We start from the raw sequence: 21,493 nt of genomic DNA, 5'->3' as shown, positions 1-21,493 counted from the left end.
TTCTATAGGCTATGCAGACTAACTGGTTGATACGAGTAACAATGTCTTATTTTTTATAAGATTTAGCCATAGTTACCTACCCTCCTGCATTCTACAGGAGACTCCTTGAAATAGCAATCTCCCTCTCTCCCTCATTAGTCTAGCAATTTCCCTCAATACTCCTAGCCCACATTACACTGTTACATATTTTGGGGAAAAGCAATGAGAGATAGATACATTTACATTGAATCATCAGCACCATTTCCCAGCACTTTACCAAGTATAGTAGCTCTGACTAACTGCTTTGGGGCTCATCTACATTTGGATCAGGGGCAGATTTAAAGGGGGGGGCGAACGGGGCGGTCGCCCCCCCCCCCCCTAGGCTAGTGGAATCACTGCGGGGGTTAAGGGGTATACTCCTCACTGCTGCCGGCCGCATCTGCACCCGCACCTACTAAGTAATGATTGTAGTGATGATGGGGAGATGATAACGCCGCCTCTCTCACCCAGTAGCTGATACAGCATGGCTTTCTCTCCCCATCCTGCCGTCCTATTGGCTGGTGGGCTGTAAATTAGGTGGTTTGCCACCCTGATTGCTCACAGACAGTGTGGGGTGGGCTGTGTCTGCAGCACTGGCCGGCGGCTGTGCCTGGTTTTAGGATGAAGTCACCTGATGAGCAGGAGCAGCCACAACCTGGAGCTCCCTTGTGTGTGCACTGTCCGGCTGCTGGTGTGTCCGGCTGCACATACAGTGTGTTTGCAATGCAGAACCCCCCCCCATGCAGGGGTTTTCCTTTAACATTTATTATTGTTTTTTTATTATTATTATTGGGGGGGGGCAGTCTTGCAATGGGAGGAGTCAGGACTGGAGGGGGAGGGTCAAGTTTAAACAGGAAACCTCCCCCCCCTAGAAGAGAAGCCTAGATCCGCCACTGATTTGGATATACAGTAAGTGATTTTAAAAGATTCCTCTCAGATGTAGCAGTACACACCCACGCTTCTAGGTGCCACGTTCACAATCTCTTTTCACAATATCTCCATATATGGAACTAGACACGCCCTTTGGGTGGAGCATGACATGCCCCCACAATGGGGCGCTGTGCAAAAGTCTACTACCAACTATAATCTCACTGTAAACTCCTGTACGGCAGTGACTAGGATAATGCAGTCTGAAATGGATTGGCCTGCAGGTGGCCGTCTGTGTTCACAGAATCCTGTGTCACATTCTAAAAATCTGTGACTGGAGCACACAGGGCTTTCATGTAAATAGACATTTCCTGAGATCTTTACCTTTGGAGAGGTTTATTTTTAATATATTTCACATGGGAAACTGTCTGAAGTCTTTGCATTTAAAAATTGTGATCTATTATTCTCAATAAATTGAATACAAAACTTTTCCTTAGGCAAATGAAAATGTTGCGTTTCTGGGGACCTATGTTGACATAAAGATGTGTGAAATCACTGTGTCATCTGAACGCAGATTACAGATCTTTAGCACTATAACTCAGCCTACTGTATATCAGGGTTGCCGACTTTTTTAATCTCCACTCTGGGAGAAGCCCGGAGAGACTTGCAGCAGAAGGTCGGGGGCGGGGCTTGATGAGAGTGACATCATTTTAGCTTAATGATTCTGCCACTTTAGCCCCACCCCCTCATCGGAGATCGGCATATCCCGTTATTTAAACGGCATAGTACGGGGGAAGGTAACCGCGAACGGGGGGGGGGGGGGGTGGAGGAGCGGGGGTTCCCCAGAAACCAGGAGGGTTGCCCACCTTTCTGGGAGGCCGGGAGAGGGACCCGATTTTCGGGACCCTCCCGGCCATTCCGGGAGGGTAGGCAGGGCCGGCCCTAGGCATAGGCAGGCTAGGCAATTGCCTAGGGCAGCAGCCTATGCCTAGGGGCAGCATTGCGTTAAGCTGGGGCTGGGAGACATACCGCAGGTCACACTCGTACTGTACGGTAGTGGCTCACGCGCCGCAGCAGCCGCCCCCCCCGCCCGCCCACTGCCCGCTGACCGCCGCCCGCTGCCCTCGCAATGATTTCGGGCGCAGGCGCAGCTTAATGTTTTCACATCCGCCCGGCCAGCCGCGGCGCACCCCCACGTGACACACGCGGTGACGCAGGCGGCAGGCGGCTCAGTGCTCGCCCTCACATCCCACACTCTGTCCCACCTCCTCCAGCCGCCGCGGCGCGTGCTGGGAGTAGTGGAGGATGGACAGCGACAGTGAGCCACGCAGCAGCAAATGGAGTGTATGGTGGCAGGTGAAACGCCACCATCATCAGCGCCTGTGCCTTGCCCCTGTGATTCTTCCAGCCAGCCAGTGTAACTGTGAGTCTTGAGTCTGGGGACTTGATCTTGATACCTACACTAATATATATATATATATATATATATATATATATATACTTGTGGTACGGTCCGGCACTCCGTCTTCGTGGACAACTGCCCGGTGCCCGTCTCGGTAGACAGTATAGATGAAGAAAAAGACTGGCACTCGTGGGTCTTTTTAGAGATTGTATTAAACAGTGGAACAACCAACGTTTCGGGGCTGCGCCCCTTTGTCAAGGTGTGTGTGAACCTTGACAAAGGGGCGCAGCCCCGAAACGTTGGTTGTTCCACTGTTTAATACAATCTCTAAAAAGACCCACGAGTGCCAGTCTTTTTCTTCATCTCTATATATATATATATATATATATATATATATATATATATATATATATATATATATATATATATATTCATACATACATATATACATACATACATACATACGGAGCCAGCCTTACCTTTGCTGGCGAATCGCCAGCAGCATGCTGCTGGCGATCCGCCAGCAACACGGCGCTCCATCTGACTGAGATGCGCGTGCGTCCCCCACGCACGTGCGTCTCAGTATCCGGGCGGCGAGGCAGACGCAATACTGTCCGCCTCGCCGCTCGAGGGGGGCTGGGGGGACCCGGGGAGGCTGCGGGGGGTGCGTTCACCCGGGGCAACCGAGGGCAGCACCGTCGGAAGGGGACGCGCGCACCTCGTGCGCGCGCGTCCCCTTCCGACACACAGATGGCACGGGAGCAGGGGATGGCGATGGCGACTAAATTTTGTGGTGGTATCATCTGCTAGGGAGCATCAAAAAAAATCTTGCCTAGGGCACTAAATTGGATAAGGCCGGCTCTGAGGGTAGGCATCCCTGCTGTATATGTAGACAATTTCTACAAGTGCAGATCCAGCAGTGATACATCTCCCAGGATTCCTCAACATGAATGCAAATTACAGCTGTAGCTTAAGGTGCGCACACACTGACTGATATTTCGGCCATTTCATTGAACAGCCGATATATGCATGGACCATCGGTGTGAGCCATCAATATATCTGAACGGCGTTGTTCACATATATACTGCATTGGCTGTGCTACACAGCTGATGCCTGATATATGTATATCTGCTGATTGCCCGTACAGCCGCTGCAGGAGCTGCCAGTGATTGACATTCTCCTGCATATTTTGAACTAATGGGTACCGGGCAGACAGCTTTGTGTCCCTGGCACAGATATACAGATAAACTGTAGCAGCGGTGGTCACAAGAGGTTAATGTGTCTGCAATGCAGTGTTTACACTGGCTTCCATGGGCAGGGATATAGTATGTATAATACCTAGGGTGTTTTGAGACTAACATAAAAGTGGGATTTTTTGAGTAACAGGCTTTTTTCTTCAATAAATAAATAACTGGGTAAGAAGGGGAAAAGTCCCCTTTAACGTAAATGGATAGAGGATTCAATTAGTATCAGTGTTTCCAATATATTTATTTTTGTGATAGAGGAGTCACTGGGAAGGGGAGGAGTCAGGACTGGGAATGGGAGGAGTCAGGATGAGGGAGAGGGTCAAGAATAAACAGTAAAACCGCCCCCCTCCCTAGAAGAAAAGTCTATATCCTCTGTTGGCTACAGTGTTAACTCCTATGTCCATGTATGCTGGGCCTGACTCAGGTCTGAATACAATCTATACATTGGATACAAAATAGCAATGCTCCAAACTTTGTGCATGCTCTGGAGCTATAATGCACGTGCAGTACTGGGCCTGCGTTGTAGATCGCATCAGTGCCGGAATTAGACATTTTGAAGCGCTGTGCTAGAAAGGGAATTGGTGATTTCCCCTCCCCTCCAGTCAAAATATGTACAGTGAACACCCACAAAGAAAAGAAGTATTTCTCTGGGTGCACTGAGGATCCTCAGTGCACCCAGAGAAATACTTATTTTCTTTGTGGGTGTTCATGTCTATATCTAAGTAGTGGGTAGCACCCCTCAGACCTCGTTGGGGTAAGATAACAGGTTTCCCCCATCTAGGAAATTTTCTGAGGGTAGAGAATTGTCTACAAAAGAATACTGGTGCGGGAATTTCTCTCTTTGTGTATTAAAATATGTACAGTGCTCGCCGAATGTGCATGCCAAAAATCTAGGGGTGTGGCCACAAATTAGTACTAATTCACATTATACCACACAGTAGTGTTCATTATTCACACGACACTGTGCCACTTGTACACATTTCACTGCAGCTGCACACACAGGGTAGCATACACCACACTGCATAAGCAAACGAACAGGGTTACAATGAGCATCAGATACAGCGCAGTCCATTGGATATAGTGCTGTTACAGTGTGGGTTGGACACAGTGAGGAAGATAGTGTGGGTCGGATACAGTGAAGGCCAGATACAGTGCGGTCTATAGGGGCCGTTTCAGACCCGTTCGGACAGGCTACACATTTGCAACCCGTCACATGAGCGAGTCGCCCACACAAAGGCAGCGAGCTAGCCTTCAGTCGTTGCTCGTAGAAAATGCAGGCGTTCCCCTGGCCATCGGGAGAAAGGCCCGCTGACTACCCATGGCCTTCGCATCGCTGCAAGCAGGGGGGAACGTACGCGATCGTAGCCGTGCATAAGGGCAAGATACAATGCAGGATACAGAGCAGGTTGGATAAAGGCCCTTATTTTAGTTGACTCGGACGGATGTGTATTTTCGGACGGCCACAGAGTGTTCTTAGCCCCACCTACCATACGGATCGCTCACACCATCCGAATGCGGTAAGATGCCGAGCGAACGGACCGCGAGTGGATGTTTCATGTGAACAACTCCCCCATCTGTGAGAACCTACCCCATCCTCCGATGGTCGCCAACCATCGAATGATGGACCGAGCGGTCAGACAGCTCCGAGTGCTCCAGACAACTCAGACATTTCTCCATTCGAAAGCAGGGATATAGGCGGGCAGCTGGCATCCTGTTTCGTCAGCTGTCCCCCTACATGTGCCTCACGGCCGGATTACCAAACGTACTCCTAGCGTTTTCATGGGAACGCCTAATAAAACTCGATGCATACACATATGGTAATGAGCCGAAACAGCCCTTCACGCCCCTCTCCACCCCCTGCTCGGGTTTTTTCCGACCGATCGTTTTCTGTACGGAATTCACACCGTATTCAAATGTGTGCAGCATTCTCACATGCGCAGAAATGCCTCTGCACATGCGCAAACACAATACATCGGCCGTCCGACTGAACATGCAGCCGTCCGACTCAATCAGAATAAGGGCCATAGTGTGAACTGTATACAGTGTGGATTGCATATAGTGGAGGATACAGTATGGGTCAGATACGATATGGCATACAGTGAAGGTGGGATCTACTGTGACGGGGGTGTACTCAGAGCATAGAGGCAGCAGTGCAGGAGTGCTGTCTGTGTCAGCAGTCAATGGGAAACTGTGACCGCTCTCTCAGCCAATCAGCTTTCACCCATTGATTTTAATGGGACATTTGCAATCTCCAGCACATCCGCCATTGCCTTTTCCACATTATTCCTCTGCTCCTGGGTGCCAGGCAGGCCTTTCTATCCGCAGGAGCCATGCAGCAGCAGGATGCAGAGCATGGAGAGAGCCTCTTCTGCCTGGCGTCTCCCTGCCCTTCACTGCTCTCCCACAGGCATGTGGGCAGGTATCTGCATATGTATAACAAATACCTTCCTGACAGGGATGTCATTTGCACTGGGCAAGTACCCCTCCGGTTTACCGGGCCCCGATCAACCTGTTGACACCCCTGCGTATACCAACTTCCTCCAAGTTGGGAGAGTTCCTTCATATAGGAACTGCCGTGACAAAATCAGGACGATTAAGAAACATGCATTCCGCCCAATGTTATTTAATAACATAACTGGAATCTGCTGCGCTATATAAGAAACTGTAAATAAATAAATAAATAACTGCATGCATTTGTTGTTGCTAAAAGTATAAGCAGGTGCCCAAAGAAAAATAAGGATAATATTTTCCTTGATTTCTTTGTTAATAAAATAAACTGGCAGACATATTTCAGGCCAATACAGCATATTAATAGGTTTATTAGCTGCATTAGTTTTCTCAATGTCACAATATGCTTTACACTATAGCATGCATATTTAGATATACAATTTCACATTTTAAACCATACATTTTGCGCCCTTTCACATTGCCATTGCAACAAGCTGCAGCCCGATTGTGGGAGTGTATGCAACATGCGATCCTACTGTATGGAGGATCTCGGGTGCATGTACAGTACATGTATACGGCAAATACGTATTCATAATCATATTGATGTACTATCAATACGAATACGAATTGCTGTATTTTCGGGATAGTAAATGTCAAAAATAAGTGTATTTCTGGATACAAATACACCTATTTTTTACAAATTTCCTTTAGTAGATTTCCGCCGACATGTCATCCAGGCACTCACAGACAGCGCTACATGCCTCAGCGCAAGTGTCTGTGAGGAAGAGGGGGCAGGTCGCATGAGGAGGACAGTGTGTGCGCGGTGCAGGGAGCTGCTCAGCCTCTCCATACTGCCGCCCGCTGTCAGACAGGCATGCAGGTGGCAGTGACAGTGAGGGCTGAGGCAGCTTTAGCAGAGCAGGCAGGGAGACAGCGCCTTTTCAGCATGGCGCCTCCCTGCTTTGCAGGAGCTGCTGAGTGGGTAGCGCCGGCCCTGAATGTAATCATAACTGCAGTCATTTTTCTTCTATTGGTTCTTTTTGTAATTACAAATTTCCAGAAGTTTTTTTATTTTGAAAGGAAAAGAATCACTTAAAATAGCGACTAGCCTTTTAACCCTTTGAGTGCCAAGTGAATTTGACAAAATAGGTGTGAAAATTGGCAAGCAAACATTTTTATTCATCGTAATGGCCTGTAATGTTTCCCTTGTATACAGGAAATATAATCTTTTTTTTTTTTTTTAAACAACATTTTTATTGAATTTATATAACAAATGTGAGCGCCGCTGAGATTTAAAGTGGATATTTTATACATCTCTCACAGAGATGTTGGCACTTTCATATGCAAATTGATAAACAGGATATTTGATCATCATACTGATTTAAACTATCGTAAATGTAAGTTGTATAAATTTGTGTATGGATTTCCTGATGTATATAGACGTAAAACTTAACCCGAAAATACCCGAAGCATGTAACTAAAAGCAGTACATTGACAGTCATTTAGGATAGCTGTAATCAGAATTAAGATAACTATGGACAGTCATTAAAAAGGCAGGATACATGAGGATGTTTATTTTGCAGTACCAGGTGATACAATACTATATAATCATGAGACAGAATGTGTAAATATGTTGCTTTTAGTTTAGACACTTAGGGCCAGATGTACTAAGCTTCAAAAGTGATAAAATGGAGAGTGATAAACAGCCAGCCAATCAGCTCCTACCAGCCATACCACAGATTGTGTTTGAAAAATGTCAGGCAGGAGCTGATTGGCTGGTTGTTTATCACTCTCTATTTTATCACTTTTGAAGCTTAGTACATCTGGCCCTTATATGTAATGCTTCATGTGAGAGGTTCACAAATGTGGTCACCAAGGCCCCCAATGGTCCAGGCTTTAAATATATCCATACTTGGCCACAGGTGATTTAATTAATACCTCAGTCAACTTGATTTAACCATCTATGCCTAGCCATGGCATTTGGCAACCTCTGCTTTATGTATTAATACTTCCCCACATATAGTGGATTGGAAGGTTAAGATGTCCTTATCTTAACCTGCTATTTGATTTCATTTAAAGTTATTTATTTCTATCATGATTGCACTCCATATATTGTGCTGCGTTGGCGCTATGCTGGCACTTTATAAATAAAGGATATTAAGTTTAGTGCAAAATTAAAAACATTTTGTATTAAAAGGAATAGAAAACATTAAAATTTGCCTGCCTCCTGTTTAAAATGGGAAAAAATGTACAACTAATAAAAATATATATATATATATAATAAACTGGTACGTAATATATCTAAACAGTTTGGGACCTGGATATACTGTAAGGATATTTCAGTACCGTATTATATGTAATTGTAGAGCAGATATTTTGGCTCTCTTGGTTTTGTACAGTAATTAGAGTGGATTCTGTCCTGTATACAGTCAATATAGTTAGTGTTACATTTGTCACACTTGCATCGTAATGCCACAAGGTAGGTGTACATTGGGTTTACATGCATTGGGCAGCCTGGAACAGAAACAGTCTTGTATATATAATCACTGTATGTGCAGACATTCTGACTCGGATTGGTCTTTGGTTGTCTTCCTTTCATGTTGGGGTCCTGTGAAGGAAAACAACATTACAAGAAGTACAGAAAGATACCTGCAGCATGTTCTTGCACACAGTGGGGCAGATGTATTAAGCCTTAACAAGAGATAAATGCAAGAGAGATAAACGTCCAGCCAATCACCTGCTGCCTGCCATGTTACAGGCTGTGTTTGAAAAAAGTCAGTTAGCAGGTGATTGGCTGGACATTTATCTCTCCTTATCAGCCTTGCATTTATCTCTTGTTAAGGCTTAATACATCTGCCCCACTACCTCTTAAAACGGTAACGCTTACATAGTAACATAAAAGTTTAGGCTGAAAGAAGACTTATGTTCATCAAGTTTTACTGGACCTGATAGAGGGTGTTGTCTAGATGTTAAATCCCTATTTGAATTATGTACCCCTGTATATTTTTATCCAATAAATGCTTGTCCAACCTTAATTAATACATTTGATTAAGCTAATACCCCTTTCAGGTCGCACCTAATAACTGGGTTGTTGCTGGTTCGACCTGGAAATAAGTGTGATTGAAAAGGGCTTGCCAGGTCCAGCAAGCCAGCATTATAAACCAGTTAAAAAGCAGGGTTCTTACTGTTTTGTTGTCGGGTTACTGCCCAGCGAAAAAGGGTTACCTGGGTCGAGCGACCGGGTTACTGTTCACACTGATGGAGGAGGCAAGCTTTGGAGCAGCTCCCAGCACTGTCTTGCCGGGTCGCTGAAGGGGCCTGAAGACAGCAAAATGCAGGGTCCCTTAGGGACTGAACCGTTTCAAAGACCCGGTGCATTTTTCACCGGTGAAAGCGGTATAATATTTAAAATTCTATATTTAACTTCCTTATTTACTACAATATGTCTGGGCACTCGCATCCTCCTTCCTTCCTTATTTGCTACAATATGTCTGGGCACTCGCATCCTCCTTCCTTCCTTATTTGCTACAATATGTCTGGGCACTCGCATCCTCCTCCTTTCCTTATTTACTACAATATGCCTGGGCACTTGCATCCTTCTTCCTTATTTACTACAATATGTCTGGGCACTTGCATCCTCCTTCCTTCCTTATTTGCTACAATATGTCTGGGCACTCGCATCCTCCTTCCTTCCTTATTTACTACAATATGTCTGGGCACTCGCATCCTCCTCCCTTCCTTATTTGCTACAATATGTCTGGGCACTCGCATCCTCCTTCCTTCCTTATTTACTACAATATGTCTGGGCACTCGCATCCTCCTCCTTTCCTTATTTACTACAATATGCCTGGGCACTTGCATCCTTCTTCCTTATTTACTACAATATGTCTGGGCACTCGCATCCTCCTTCCTTCCTTATTTACTACAATATGTCTGGGCCCTCGCATCCTCCTTCCTTCCTTATTTACGACAATATGTCTGGGCCCTCAAACACTCCCCCTTACTTATTTACACCCCACGTCCCACTCCCGGCCACCCAGAAAGGTGATCAAGCCTCCTGCATGCCTCTGGACACCACCCAGCACCCCCTGCTCTGCTGTTCAAATACTGCGATTTGTGGCTCTTCAAGAAGGGGCTACAATTATGCAAATTGCATCATTTTAGACCCACTATCTCCTTATAGACCCACGAATCATGGTATTTCCTGTACTGGGGGCAGGGCATGATGACATAGATATCAGTTCACGCCCCTGACAGTCTCCTCTCTGGGCTTCTCCTGGAGAGGAGACAGAGGTAGTAGATAAGTATGCCTTATGTACTACAATATGGGCACTCACATCCCCCTCCTTTAATTATTTACTACAATATGTCGAGGCAATCACATCCTCCTCCCTTTCTTATTTACTACAATATGGGCACCCCCTCCTTACTTATATCCTATGATATATCTGAGCACACACATCCCTTCCCTTCCTTATATACGACAATACTGTATGTCCGGGCACTCACACCAAAAATCCTGGGTCAACCGGGGACTAGCGTATGTCTGAAAGGATCCTAAGCACCTGCAATTGACCTGGGTCACTAAAATGATATTCCGGGTAGTATGTCTGGAAGGGTGATTATGACAATACGTCTGGGTGCTGATACTCACCTCCCCTCCTTTATTTACTACAATATGTCTTGGCATTCACATCCTTCTCCCTTATTTTTACTATAATGAGGGCACTCACTCCCAACTCTCCTCCCTTACTTATTTACTACAATATGTCTGTACACTCACTCTTGTCTCTCTCCCTTCCTTATTTATTGCAATATGTTTGGTCATTCATGTAAAACATGGATGTTATATGTGCAATGTACCCCCCCCCCCCTCCATGATCTTACTTGTGCAGAGAGAATTAGATTTGGGTGGGGTTTTACTTCAAAGTAGGATCTATATTGCAGTGTAAAAATAAAGCAGCCAGTATTTTCCCTGCACAGAAAAAAATATAACCCACCCAAATCTAATTCTCTCTGCACATTTTACAACTGCCCCCCCCTGCAGTGCACATGGTTTTGTCCATCTAAGAAGGAATTTGCCAGAAAGTTAAATTTTTATGATATTCAGCAACGATTCCTATCTGTGAGTAGGAGGGCTCCCTCTAGCCACACTGCCAGATCTTCGCTGTCTTATCCCTGCTGCCGGCCAGGGTCCCAAGACCTGTACAATACAGTTGACAGGCATAGGGCAATGGCATGTACAGCAGTGACAATGGTACTGTGCATGCGCAAAAGTCTGGCTGTAGCCCATATAAGCCGGCTAGGGTTGTACAATAAGACAGGAAGTGGCTTCCTACAGGAAGAAAGTTTTTTGTGTATGACAGCCCGGACTGCCAGTTCTAGAGGGAGGAAACACCTCACAATGGGACTACTTTCTGCGGGTTACTGCACGTAGGACGTCCAATCCAAAGTCACTGCCAGTCACAGTGAAGCCAGTGCAGTCTCACGGATTGCATTTGGCTTCACTGACCATTAGCAGGGTAGTGGACTTTATTGTCTTGCAGTCCATTGGTAAAATCTGCCACTAATATTCAAGCTGGATGGACATCTATGAATGTGTTAGGCAGACAAAGGTGTATTTGTTCAAATAGAAAAAACTATTTAGTAAGTTACCTTTAAAGTATATAATATGTAGTATATAGAGCTTGTGAGTAGGTATACATATAGACACATGGTGCAGCCTTTATAAACACTCTGAGGACCCATTCAACTGTGTACAAGTAAAACAAGAATAATAAACACATCTGCACAGTGGGACATTAATTCAAATGTTATTTGCATCAAATTTGTTTGCACCAAGTATTCTAATCTCCTTCTACAGTGCAAACACACACCTGAAGGTAGTTGGCCTGTGTTTGCTTGACATGTGTGTTATTGGGAACTTATACTGTAAGGCTAATGTTATGTTGGTATTATATATAACAATAATTATAATGACGATAATAGTAGTATGATAATAAATAAACTATACCGCTGTCTTGCAGTATCCAGAGCATATGGTGGTGTTGACGGCAATACAGTAAGCACACTCCTCTCTCTCCACGTACATGGTATAGTCAGTCAGCATACACATTGAGAAAACATGCCCAAACGCAATGCAAAAGAGAAAAGATGCTGTGAATATTGCTGCCATCCTATAATAAAACAAAAGTCTAGGTGAAATAAAACCAGAGGAGAAATTTAAAATCTATAACTGCACCGCATGAAGAGCGATATATGATTATACATCAGACAGTGCAATAGGATGTCATATAATACTTACTGGCCAATGTGAAGGAAGGAAAAGCAATGTGCATCATTATGGCCCTTGGTTAACACATCATCATGCACCCCCCTCCCCCATGTCTTTCTGTAGATAGTGAGCAGGATGCAGCAGATTGCTGTCAGAGGTATCTTGGGGACTCCCCAAAATTTGGGAGTCATGTGGATGTTCTGACAGAGTATGCAAGTTTGGTTTATGGTCGTTACTTCCTGACTAGGCCCACACCCATTTGTAGGATAAATGGGAACAGATTCCTATACCTTTCTGATTGCACTTGGTACTTGGAAGAAAGTTATTGCAGTGTCTCAGTGTTCATTATAAAATATGGTGAAATAAAAAAATATTTTGGAATTGCCCTGCGCTCAGATGACTACACTGTGGGGGTTATTCTTGTTGATTAGCTGGGATGCGAATTTGCATCCTATAGACTCAACCTAACCCAGCCTTTACATAAACATCCATTCGCAGCCTGTGAGGTAACACCCTCATCATTCGATGGTCAGCAACCATCGAATGATGTGGAACGTGCACGCATATGTAAGGTTGTGCTGAGCAACCTCACATATGCATGCACATTCAGAAGGAAGTGGGCGGACAGCTGACATCCGGTGATGTCAGATGCCCGCCCCCCGCATCCGCATCATCTGCCCATTACCATGAGATTGCCCAGCATTCTCATGGGAACGCCCATGAAACGCTAGGCATTCCCATATACTAATGGGCCAGCCCACCGCCCCATGCCTTCCCCCCGCCCTTCGTTTGCAAGCATGCGTGGACACACGCACCAAGCGCATGCACATGCGCAGAAATGCGCAATGCAAAAACATCGGTCCCCGTGCAAACACAGGCTATCTGCAAATGGACCTGAATAAGGTCTCGTATCAGTGAGGAAAAGCAGTAATGTCTTGCAGCAGTAATGGTTAACTTACTACCACTTTGCAGGACCAATTGCAGGGGATATACACATTTATAACCCCGCAGGTACAGTGACACTGACAGTTAGGGCTTTCAGTTACATTTAGTGAACAACAAAAAAAATTCTAAATATGTCAATAAATATATATATTTTTAAAAATCTTAAATTAAAAAATAACCAATAATATATATATATATATTATATATCTATATAATAAGTTGAAGAGTCTGTGTGCGTGTGTGCGTGTGTGTGTGCGTGTCCGTTGCATTGCGGGTACACCGTGGCACTCAGAGCTGCCAAATTTGGCAACAAGGTACCTCTGGACCTGGTGGTGTGCACCTCGAAGCCGTTTTTGGGAAATTTCACTTAGAAATTTAAAAAAACACCAAGTTTAAATTTCCCTTCATTGGTAATCTGGGGAAAAAGATTGACGATCGGGGAAACCGTAGTCGAAGGAACAACTCCACACCTGATATCATTGCTGTCATTGAGTATGAATGACACATTCTAACATTATGGTGAAGGGTTTAAACAATTATTAGGAATAACTGAGGATATACATAGAACACACATCACACACACATGTACATATTGTACACGCACACACACAGTACACCACATATGCACACAACACACATATATATAGGTAGCGCACCTCACACACTTACACATTGGACAGATACACACAACAAAACACACACATAACACACCACATGCAGTACAACACAAACCCATATACACTACAACACACTCACAAAAACAGTACAACAAACACACAGAACACATACTTAAACATTGTGCAGATACAGAAACACACAGAACACACACACTTAAGCATTGTCAGGATACGCACAGCACACTACACGCACATATATATGTAGCGCACCTCACATTCAGCAGATACACATAACACACCACTCATGGTACAACACACACCCACATTCACTACAACACGCACCCAAAAACAGTACAATACAAAGAACACACACAAGCATTGCACAGATACAAAAAGCACAGTACACACACACACACACACATTTATATGTAACACACCTTACGCACTTACACATTGGGCAGATACACACAACACACACATAACATACCTCTAAAAAGCACAACACACACCCACATTCACCACACTCACACACCCAAAAAACAGTACAACACACAAAACACATACTTAAACACTGCACAGATACACAAATGCACAACACACACATACACATACTGTATATACATAGCACACCTCACACACTTACGCATTGGACAGATACATACAACACAACACACAACCACATACACTACAACACACACACAAAAACAGTAACACACACAAACACATAAAAAATTTATTTGCCATTTATTTAACAGTCTGTACCGGCTAATAAAAACTGTACCTAATGTACCAGCTTTTCTTTTTTCCCCATATCCATCTCTGCGCACCCCGGCCAGTTGCACTGAGAAATCTTTGTCCTGGCCAATGCACCCGTTGATCAATACAAAGTGGGTACACTGCACTCACCCTGTTAGTCAGTTGGATGTTAGGCACTGCTCTGCCTTAAGGGTTTCCCAGACTCTTTTGGTTCATAGATAATGTTTGGTCGATGGGAATGAGCGCTGCATTTATTTGTTTGAAGTTATGAGTGTAAGAAGTCGAAGAATAAGACTGAGATGAAGATTTGTCACGTTATAGTGTACAATTTACTCAATAAATCGTGAAATATATATTTGTACATAGAAGTACAATCCAGAAATGAAAGTAGAATTAAAAAATAAATTCTGATTCAAACTGATAATTGTTTGGATGGGGGTGGGTTGTGAAACAAATCTATAGGTGGAGGGGGTATGGATATTGTGGGCATAATTAGTGTTTTATACACCCACATGGGGTACCCAGTTGATGAGAAATGTTCACTTCAGTGTCACCATAGGGATATTTCCAATTGGGGTTCAGGTGGTCTTTTAGGGGTCCCTTTACAATCCCGTTGGTCTCTTCTCCTGTAGCCTACGGTCTCCCTCAGTGATTGACTATCATTAAGGGAGACCGTAGGCTCAAGGAGGAGAGACCTACGGGATTGTAAAGGGACCCTAAAAGACCACCTGGACCCCAATTGGGAATCCCGCTATGGTGACACTGTGACTGTGACACTGTACTGAAAATCCCATCAATTGAGGACCCCCTGTAGGTGTACCAAACACCAATTATGCCCACAATATCCATACCCCCCACCTATAGATTTGTTTCAAAACCCACCCCCATCCAAACAATTATCAGTTTGAATCAGAACTTATTTTATAATCCTACTGTCATTTTTTAATTGTACTTCTATGTACACGTATATATTTTTTCACAATTTATCGAGTAAATTGTACACTTTAACATGGTAAATCTTTATCTCAGTCTTATTCTTCAACTTATTACACTCCAAACCTTATCAATGCACCCATTTATGATTGCGATGGCTGGATCGGTGTATTGGCCTGTGGGTGCAGGGAAGAATTTGGCCCATTGCACCCGTTCCCAGTGGTGCATTGCAGTGGTGTGGTTAGCGTGCATCGCGTAATGATGTCATGTGGCCAGGCCCGCGGACCTGCTCCCACACTCAGTGGCTGCCCCACTGTTTGGTAGAGATGCCCGGTGCATGTGCTGTACAGATCTCCAGACCTCAGAGACTGTTGCAGGCAGGATCGGTGAGGGGAGCGGCACTGGCAGGGAGCGTTGAATTTTTAATTAATTATGGCATGGTAATGCCCACCCCGGTCTCCACGCACTCAGCACCTGTAATTACACACCCTAGAAACTGTACCATTGAAAGTATAGAAATGGAGGTGTGGCCACGTCCCTTTCTGATTTTGTACCAATTTCTGACCCTCAGATGTTGGAAGGTATGTCATAGGTGCTAAATCTCAGGAGTGGATGTGGAATTCATCAACACATACAAGTTATCAACTCAGGAGCGTTGTGTTTCAAACAACAACACCACACCTGATTTCATTGCCATCATTGAGTATCAATGCAAACACATTCTAACATTATGGTGGAATCTATAACAAATTACAATCTTAGGTCTTTGGCACAAAATACTGTAAGATGACATTTTTCAGCAATTTTGGAAATAAAAAAACCCCAAGGTTTTCCCGGGCAACGCCGGGCGGGTCAGCTAGTATATATATATATATGTGTGTATATATGTATAATTTCACATTTGATGGTTCTTTTTAGATTTATTAGCGCCAGATGCTTTGGTTAGTTTTTTATTTATGATCAAGCCCCGAATTCTGTGGAAGCGCTCCTGTTAACATTGTAGAGGGCTAAACGTGACATGCATTAATTATTTGGTACTTTTTTTCTTGCAGCGCACAGTGTAAATCTATGGCATTAACAATGTAATCCCTGCTATGTAAGGCACAGTTCTCTAATACAAAGGACAGGGTGTCATATGTACAGTGTGTCATCCGTCCTAACACGAGTCCCATGTGATTCAGTGAGCATAGGTTGGTAAAGCTAACACAAACACTATGTCAATCATGCTGTGGCTTTTGGGGCACTGTGACATAGGATCTGCACATGTGCAGTAAGGCTCCTACGCATGCGCAAATCGGAAACATAAAAGATATCCGTAAATTGAATATATGTAAATCTCTTATTCAGGCTCTTTAATCCTTTTGTGCTGCCCCTTTCAGCATACCTCTCATTTTCCTTACAGATCAATGGCAACACTAATGCCCCTAAAGGCATGGGAAAGCAGTATGTTTAAAGGTAATGGTAGGTTACACCACCATATTGTTATACCTTTGAAATGGACCTGCATCATTTGTAATCAGACATCTTGTTAGTCAGTTTGAACAAACCCATATACAGTTGTGCTCATAAGTTTACATACCCTAGCAGAATTTGTGATTTTCTGCCCATTTGTCAGAGAATATGAATGATAACTCACAAACGTTTCTTTCACTCGTGGTTAGTGGTTGGCAGAAGCCATTTATTGTCAAACAACTGTGTTTACTCTTTTTAAATCTTAATGACAACAGAAACTACCCAAATGACCCTGATCAAAAGATTACATATCCCAGTTCTTAATACCCTTTAACATCAAGGACAGCTTGAAGTATTTTGTGGTAGTTGTGGATGAGGCTGTTTATTTTCTCAGATGGTAAGGCTGCCCATTCTTCTTGGCAAAAAGCCTCCAATTCCTGTAAATTCTTGGGCTGTCTTGCATGAACTGCACGTCTGAGATCTCCTCATCTGTCTCAATGATATCGAGGTCAGGAGACTGAGATAGCCACTCCAGAACCTTCACTTTATTCTGCTGTAGCCAATGACAGGTCAACTTGGCCGTGTGTTTTGGATCATTGTCATGTTGGAACGTCCAAGTACGTCCCATGCGCAGCTTCCGGGCTGATGAGTGCAAATTTTCATCCAGTATTTTCTGATAACATGCTGCATTCATTTTGCCATTAATTTTGACCAAGTTTCCAGTGCCTTTGTAAGAATGGTGTAACTTTCATCATAGGCCTTGTTGACTCCTCTCCAAATATAACGTTTATGGTTGTGGACAAAAAGTTCAAATTTGGTCTCATCACTCCAAATGTCTTTGTTCCAGGAGTTTTGAGGCTTGGCTCTGTGCTGTTTGGAGTATTGTAAGTGGGATGCTTTGTGGCATTTGCGTAGTAATGGCTTTCTTCTGACGACTCGACCATGCAGCTAATTTTTCTTCAAATGCCTCCTTATTGTGCATCTTGAAACAACCACACCACTTTTTTCAGAGAGTCCTGAATTTCAGCTGAAGTTATTTGTGGATTTTTCTTTGCATCCCGAACAATTTTCCTGGCAGTTGTGGCTGAAATTTTTGTTGGTCTACGAACGTGATTTGGTTTCCACAGAATCCCTAATTTTCCACTTCTTAATTTGAGTTTGAACACTGCTGATTGGCATTCTCAATTGCTTGGATATCTTTTTATATCCCTTTCCTGTTTTATACAGTTCAATTACCTTTTCCCGCAGATCCTTTGACAATTCTTTTGCTTTCCCCATGACTCAAAATCCAGACACGTCAGTGCAGCACTGGATGAAAGATGCAAGGGGCTTTCAGGAGACCAGAAACTCACTGACCTTTCATACACACACACACTGATTACAAGCAAACAGGTCACAGGTGAGGATGGTTACCTTTAGTAGCCGTTCAAACCCGTTTGTGTCAACTTGTGTGATCAGGGTCATTTGGGTAGTTTCTGTTGTCATTATGATTTAAAATGAGTAAACACAGTTGTTTGACAATAAATGACTTCACCCAACCACTAACCATGAGTGAAAGAAAAGTTTGTGAGTTATCATTCATATTCTCTGACAAATGGCCAGAAAATCACAAATTCTGCTAGGTTATGTAAACTTATGAGCACAACTGTATGCTCTTAGCATTACCAAGAGAGAGGGAATAAAATCTGGAGGTAGGCTAATGGCTTACTACTTATCTGCCATGTGCCTTTTTAATATTAGAAACAGACCCCTTTAAGGATGTAGCTCCAATCCAAGGTGCAGGGACCGCAGCTACTATGGGGCTCAGAGTTGAGAGTGGCTCACCATTGGATGGTACATAAAGGGTTAGGTGCGCATATACTGTGTGTGTGTGTGTGGGGGGGGGGTTTGTTGGGGCAATTGAATGGCTTTCCACCGAGATCTCAGAGACATGATCGACAATCCACAGTGATCCAGAAGTGAGCAACATGTCCTCTGCAGAGTACAAGGCTTGGCTGTACTGAGGCAAACAGAATTTCCTCACAGCCATCAGGCTCCTCCCCTCCAGAGACCGACATCTGCCGCTAGAAGTGCAAGCACACATTCAGAGCTGGTGTGATGAATTGCCGCAGTGACAGACAAGCCAGATCACAGCTGCCTCACAACGTTACAGAAAAAAAGAGAGAGAAACCAGAAAAAATGAAAAGTAAGAAAGAAAAAAGAAAGAGAAGCAACATAGAGTCATAAAGTAAATTAAGTGATTAGGGAATAAAAAAGAAAGAGAGAGAAACAGCTAAAAGAGAACAAATGGAACAAATGAGGATCAAGAGAAATAGAATGAAGAATGTTCACTGCACTGTGGGCCATTTGCTGCTTGTTACCTTGGCGAAGACAGCATAAGGCATTGTGATAAGTGGCGGATTCAGGGAGTGGGGGCACCCAGGCACATCACACTGTGTCAGCCCGGGTTATGGAGTATTTATAGCCTAGCGCATCGATCAAGAGACAACCAACTATGTCGTGCTACAACACATCTGGTCACCGAACCCGACAACAGGAGGCAGATCAGCAGAATGAAGACCTGTTCTGTCCTCATTGCCAGGCAATACGCAAAGAAGACCCCGGCATTATACTAGGTCAGTTACATGCCATCAGTCATATTGTCTTTCCTAACTAATATATTTGTGTATGTGTTTGATATGTGTGTGTGTGTGTGTGTTATCCGCCTTCAGGCACCTCCAGCACCCCTGTCCCCAAACAGAACCCCTTCACATATCCTCACTCCCTGCCTACATACAACACCCCACACGCTCACTTACCTACCTCTCCCCTGCTTCCAGATACTCTGCCTCCAGACGCTAGCCCTCCACAAACTTCTGGCTGTTCCTGGTCCAGTGACACATCACATGTAAATTACAGGCGTTTGTGATGTGAGGCGCGTTCCCCTGCGCCTTGCATTGCAGCCGCAGATCCTATGGGCTGCCTCTGCAGCCCATAGGATTGTATAGGATACATTTTATGCAAAAGGACCACATACAATCTGGGCCGTCTTAACAGCAGTGTGGACCCTGGACAAAGAAATTTTCCCCTCCTAGGGGTGGGGGGTGCAATCAGCAGCAGCTTAGATGTCCCACGGGTGGCAGGGGGTGCTCTATCTTCCACTCAACATGTAGGACCTGGAGCAGTAACTTATGCTAATTACTCTTTTGCTGCACAGGTGGTGGGAGGGAGAACACTAACGTGTGGAAGGGGGCACTGAGCTGAATGAAGGGTCCCTTGTAAATGACTTCCAGGGATGTAGGGGGTGTTTTATACGCAGGGGAGGGTTGGGTAATATAGTGGGCTTAATATTCGTCATTTTCCGGTGGAAGGGCAGCTTGTTTATTTATTTATTAACAGTTTCTTATATAGCGCACACAGATTCCGCAGCGCTTTGTTTGACTGCAGATATCGCCATTATCTGGAAATAGATTTCTTAGCCTTCAATAGTATAAAAACCTAGAGTCCCAACTTTCAGGAGGTGCTGGGGACTTGTGGATCAGAGATCAGGACTGAGCCAGAGCAATCCATTGACAAAAACTGTACACCAGACGTTTGGAGCTGGAGCAAGGACCGGCTGCTGGAAGGATGATATCTCTGGTTCTGGGCATGATAGAGACAAGCCGCTAGTGTCCACAGAAAGGGGAGAGTCCCAGTTTTTGGAATATACTCTCAGAAATTCAGAGAGAACCTGAGAAATACTGGGAATTGCAATTAACAGGTCGGATGTGGACTGCTGCTTTGAAGTTGAATATCTCCAGTTCCCCAGGGCCGATTTTCAAAATTCTGGTATCCCTAGAAAAAGGGGATCCTCTATCAGCATATCTCTGGCGCCCCTGGTGTAGACCATAGCCCATACGAAAAGACGGCCCTGCATACAATGTATCATATGCAATCCTGCCTTGCGGCAGCTGCCGGGTGAGATGGCGGGGTACCGCATGCGATACCTCGCCCTAGTGGATGGGGGCCTTGATCATCTGCAATATGTAACTTGCTTTCCCATCAGACAAGACCAAGAAATATCTTGGATTGGGTAAACTCGAATGATCTGGACTCCAGAATGAGGGATTGGACCTGCCCACTGCAGTGACTTCCGTCACTGTGGAGCTTGTAGATTGCATCACTGTTTGGGGGGTCTAGTGTCCAGGGTATGCCCGAAACAGCTGTCAATGGGGAGACAAAGATTACAGCCAGCCCAGCGTGGTCCAGATCATTACGTTTTTTACACCATTCAAGCCATATGGGTAGGCTGGAATCTATGTCTCCTTATTTTCCCAGTGACATCTTTCACACCCCTTCCCACTCCCCACCCCCCACCCCCCCCCCCCCACCCCACCTCACCCCTTCCCTGAACAAGGAGGACTCTAGGAAACATCCTACAACAACAAACAGTTACAAGGGTCGCTGCAGGGAACAGGTTCAGTGGAGCCCAGACAGTTCTGGTTTTTAGTAACCAATCCAAAATGTCTAATCTTTATGGTCTGTCTGCCACAGCACTAACAGTAATTGATTTTCA

General features: G+C 44.6%; 1 protein-coding gene across 1 annotated transcript in view; it reads right to left on the bottom strand.

Moving 5' to 3' along the window:
• Positions 1–7,789: 7,789 nt before the first annotated feature.
• Positions 7,790–21,493, bottom strand: part of TSHB (thyroid stimulating hormone subunit beta) — an 18,474-nt gene continuing 4,770 nt past the window's right edge. Inside the window, exons 2-3 of the mRNA XM_083171043.1 lie at positions 11,996–12,158; positions 7,790–8,590 (exon numbers count right to left, since the gene is read on the bottom strand). Of these exons, the coding sequence (XP_083027169.1) occupies positions 8,333–8,590; positions 11,996–12,157 (420 nt within the window). The 5' untranslated portion in view covers position 12,158 and the 3' untranslated portion in view covers positions 7,790–8,332. The remainder of the gene's footprint in view (positions 8,591–11,995; positions 12,159–21,493) is intronic.

The sequence above is a fragment of the Crinia signifera genome, chromosome 2 (genome assembly GCF_055691185.1).
Source record: "Crinia signifera chromosome 2, ASM5569118v1, whole genome shotgun sequence".
In the NCBI taxonomy this organism is placed as follows: domain Eukaryota; kingdom Metazoa; phylum Chordata; class Amphibia; order Anura; family Myobatrachidae; genus Crinia; species Crinia signifera.
This window is presented reverse-complemented; position numbering and strand designations above follow the sequence as displayed.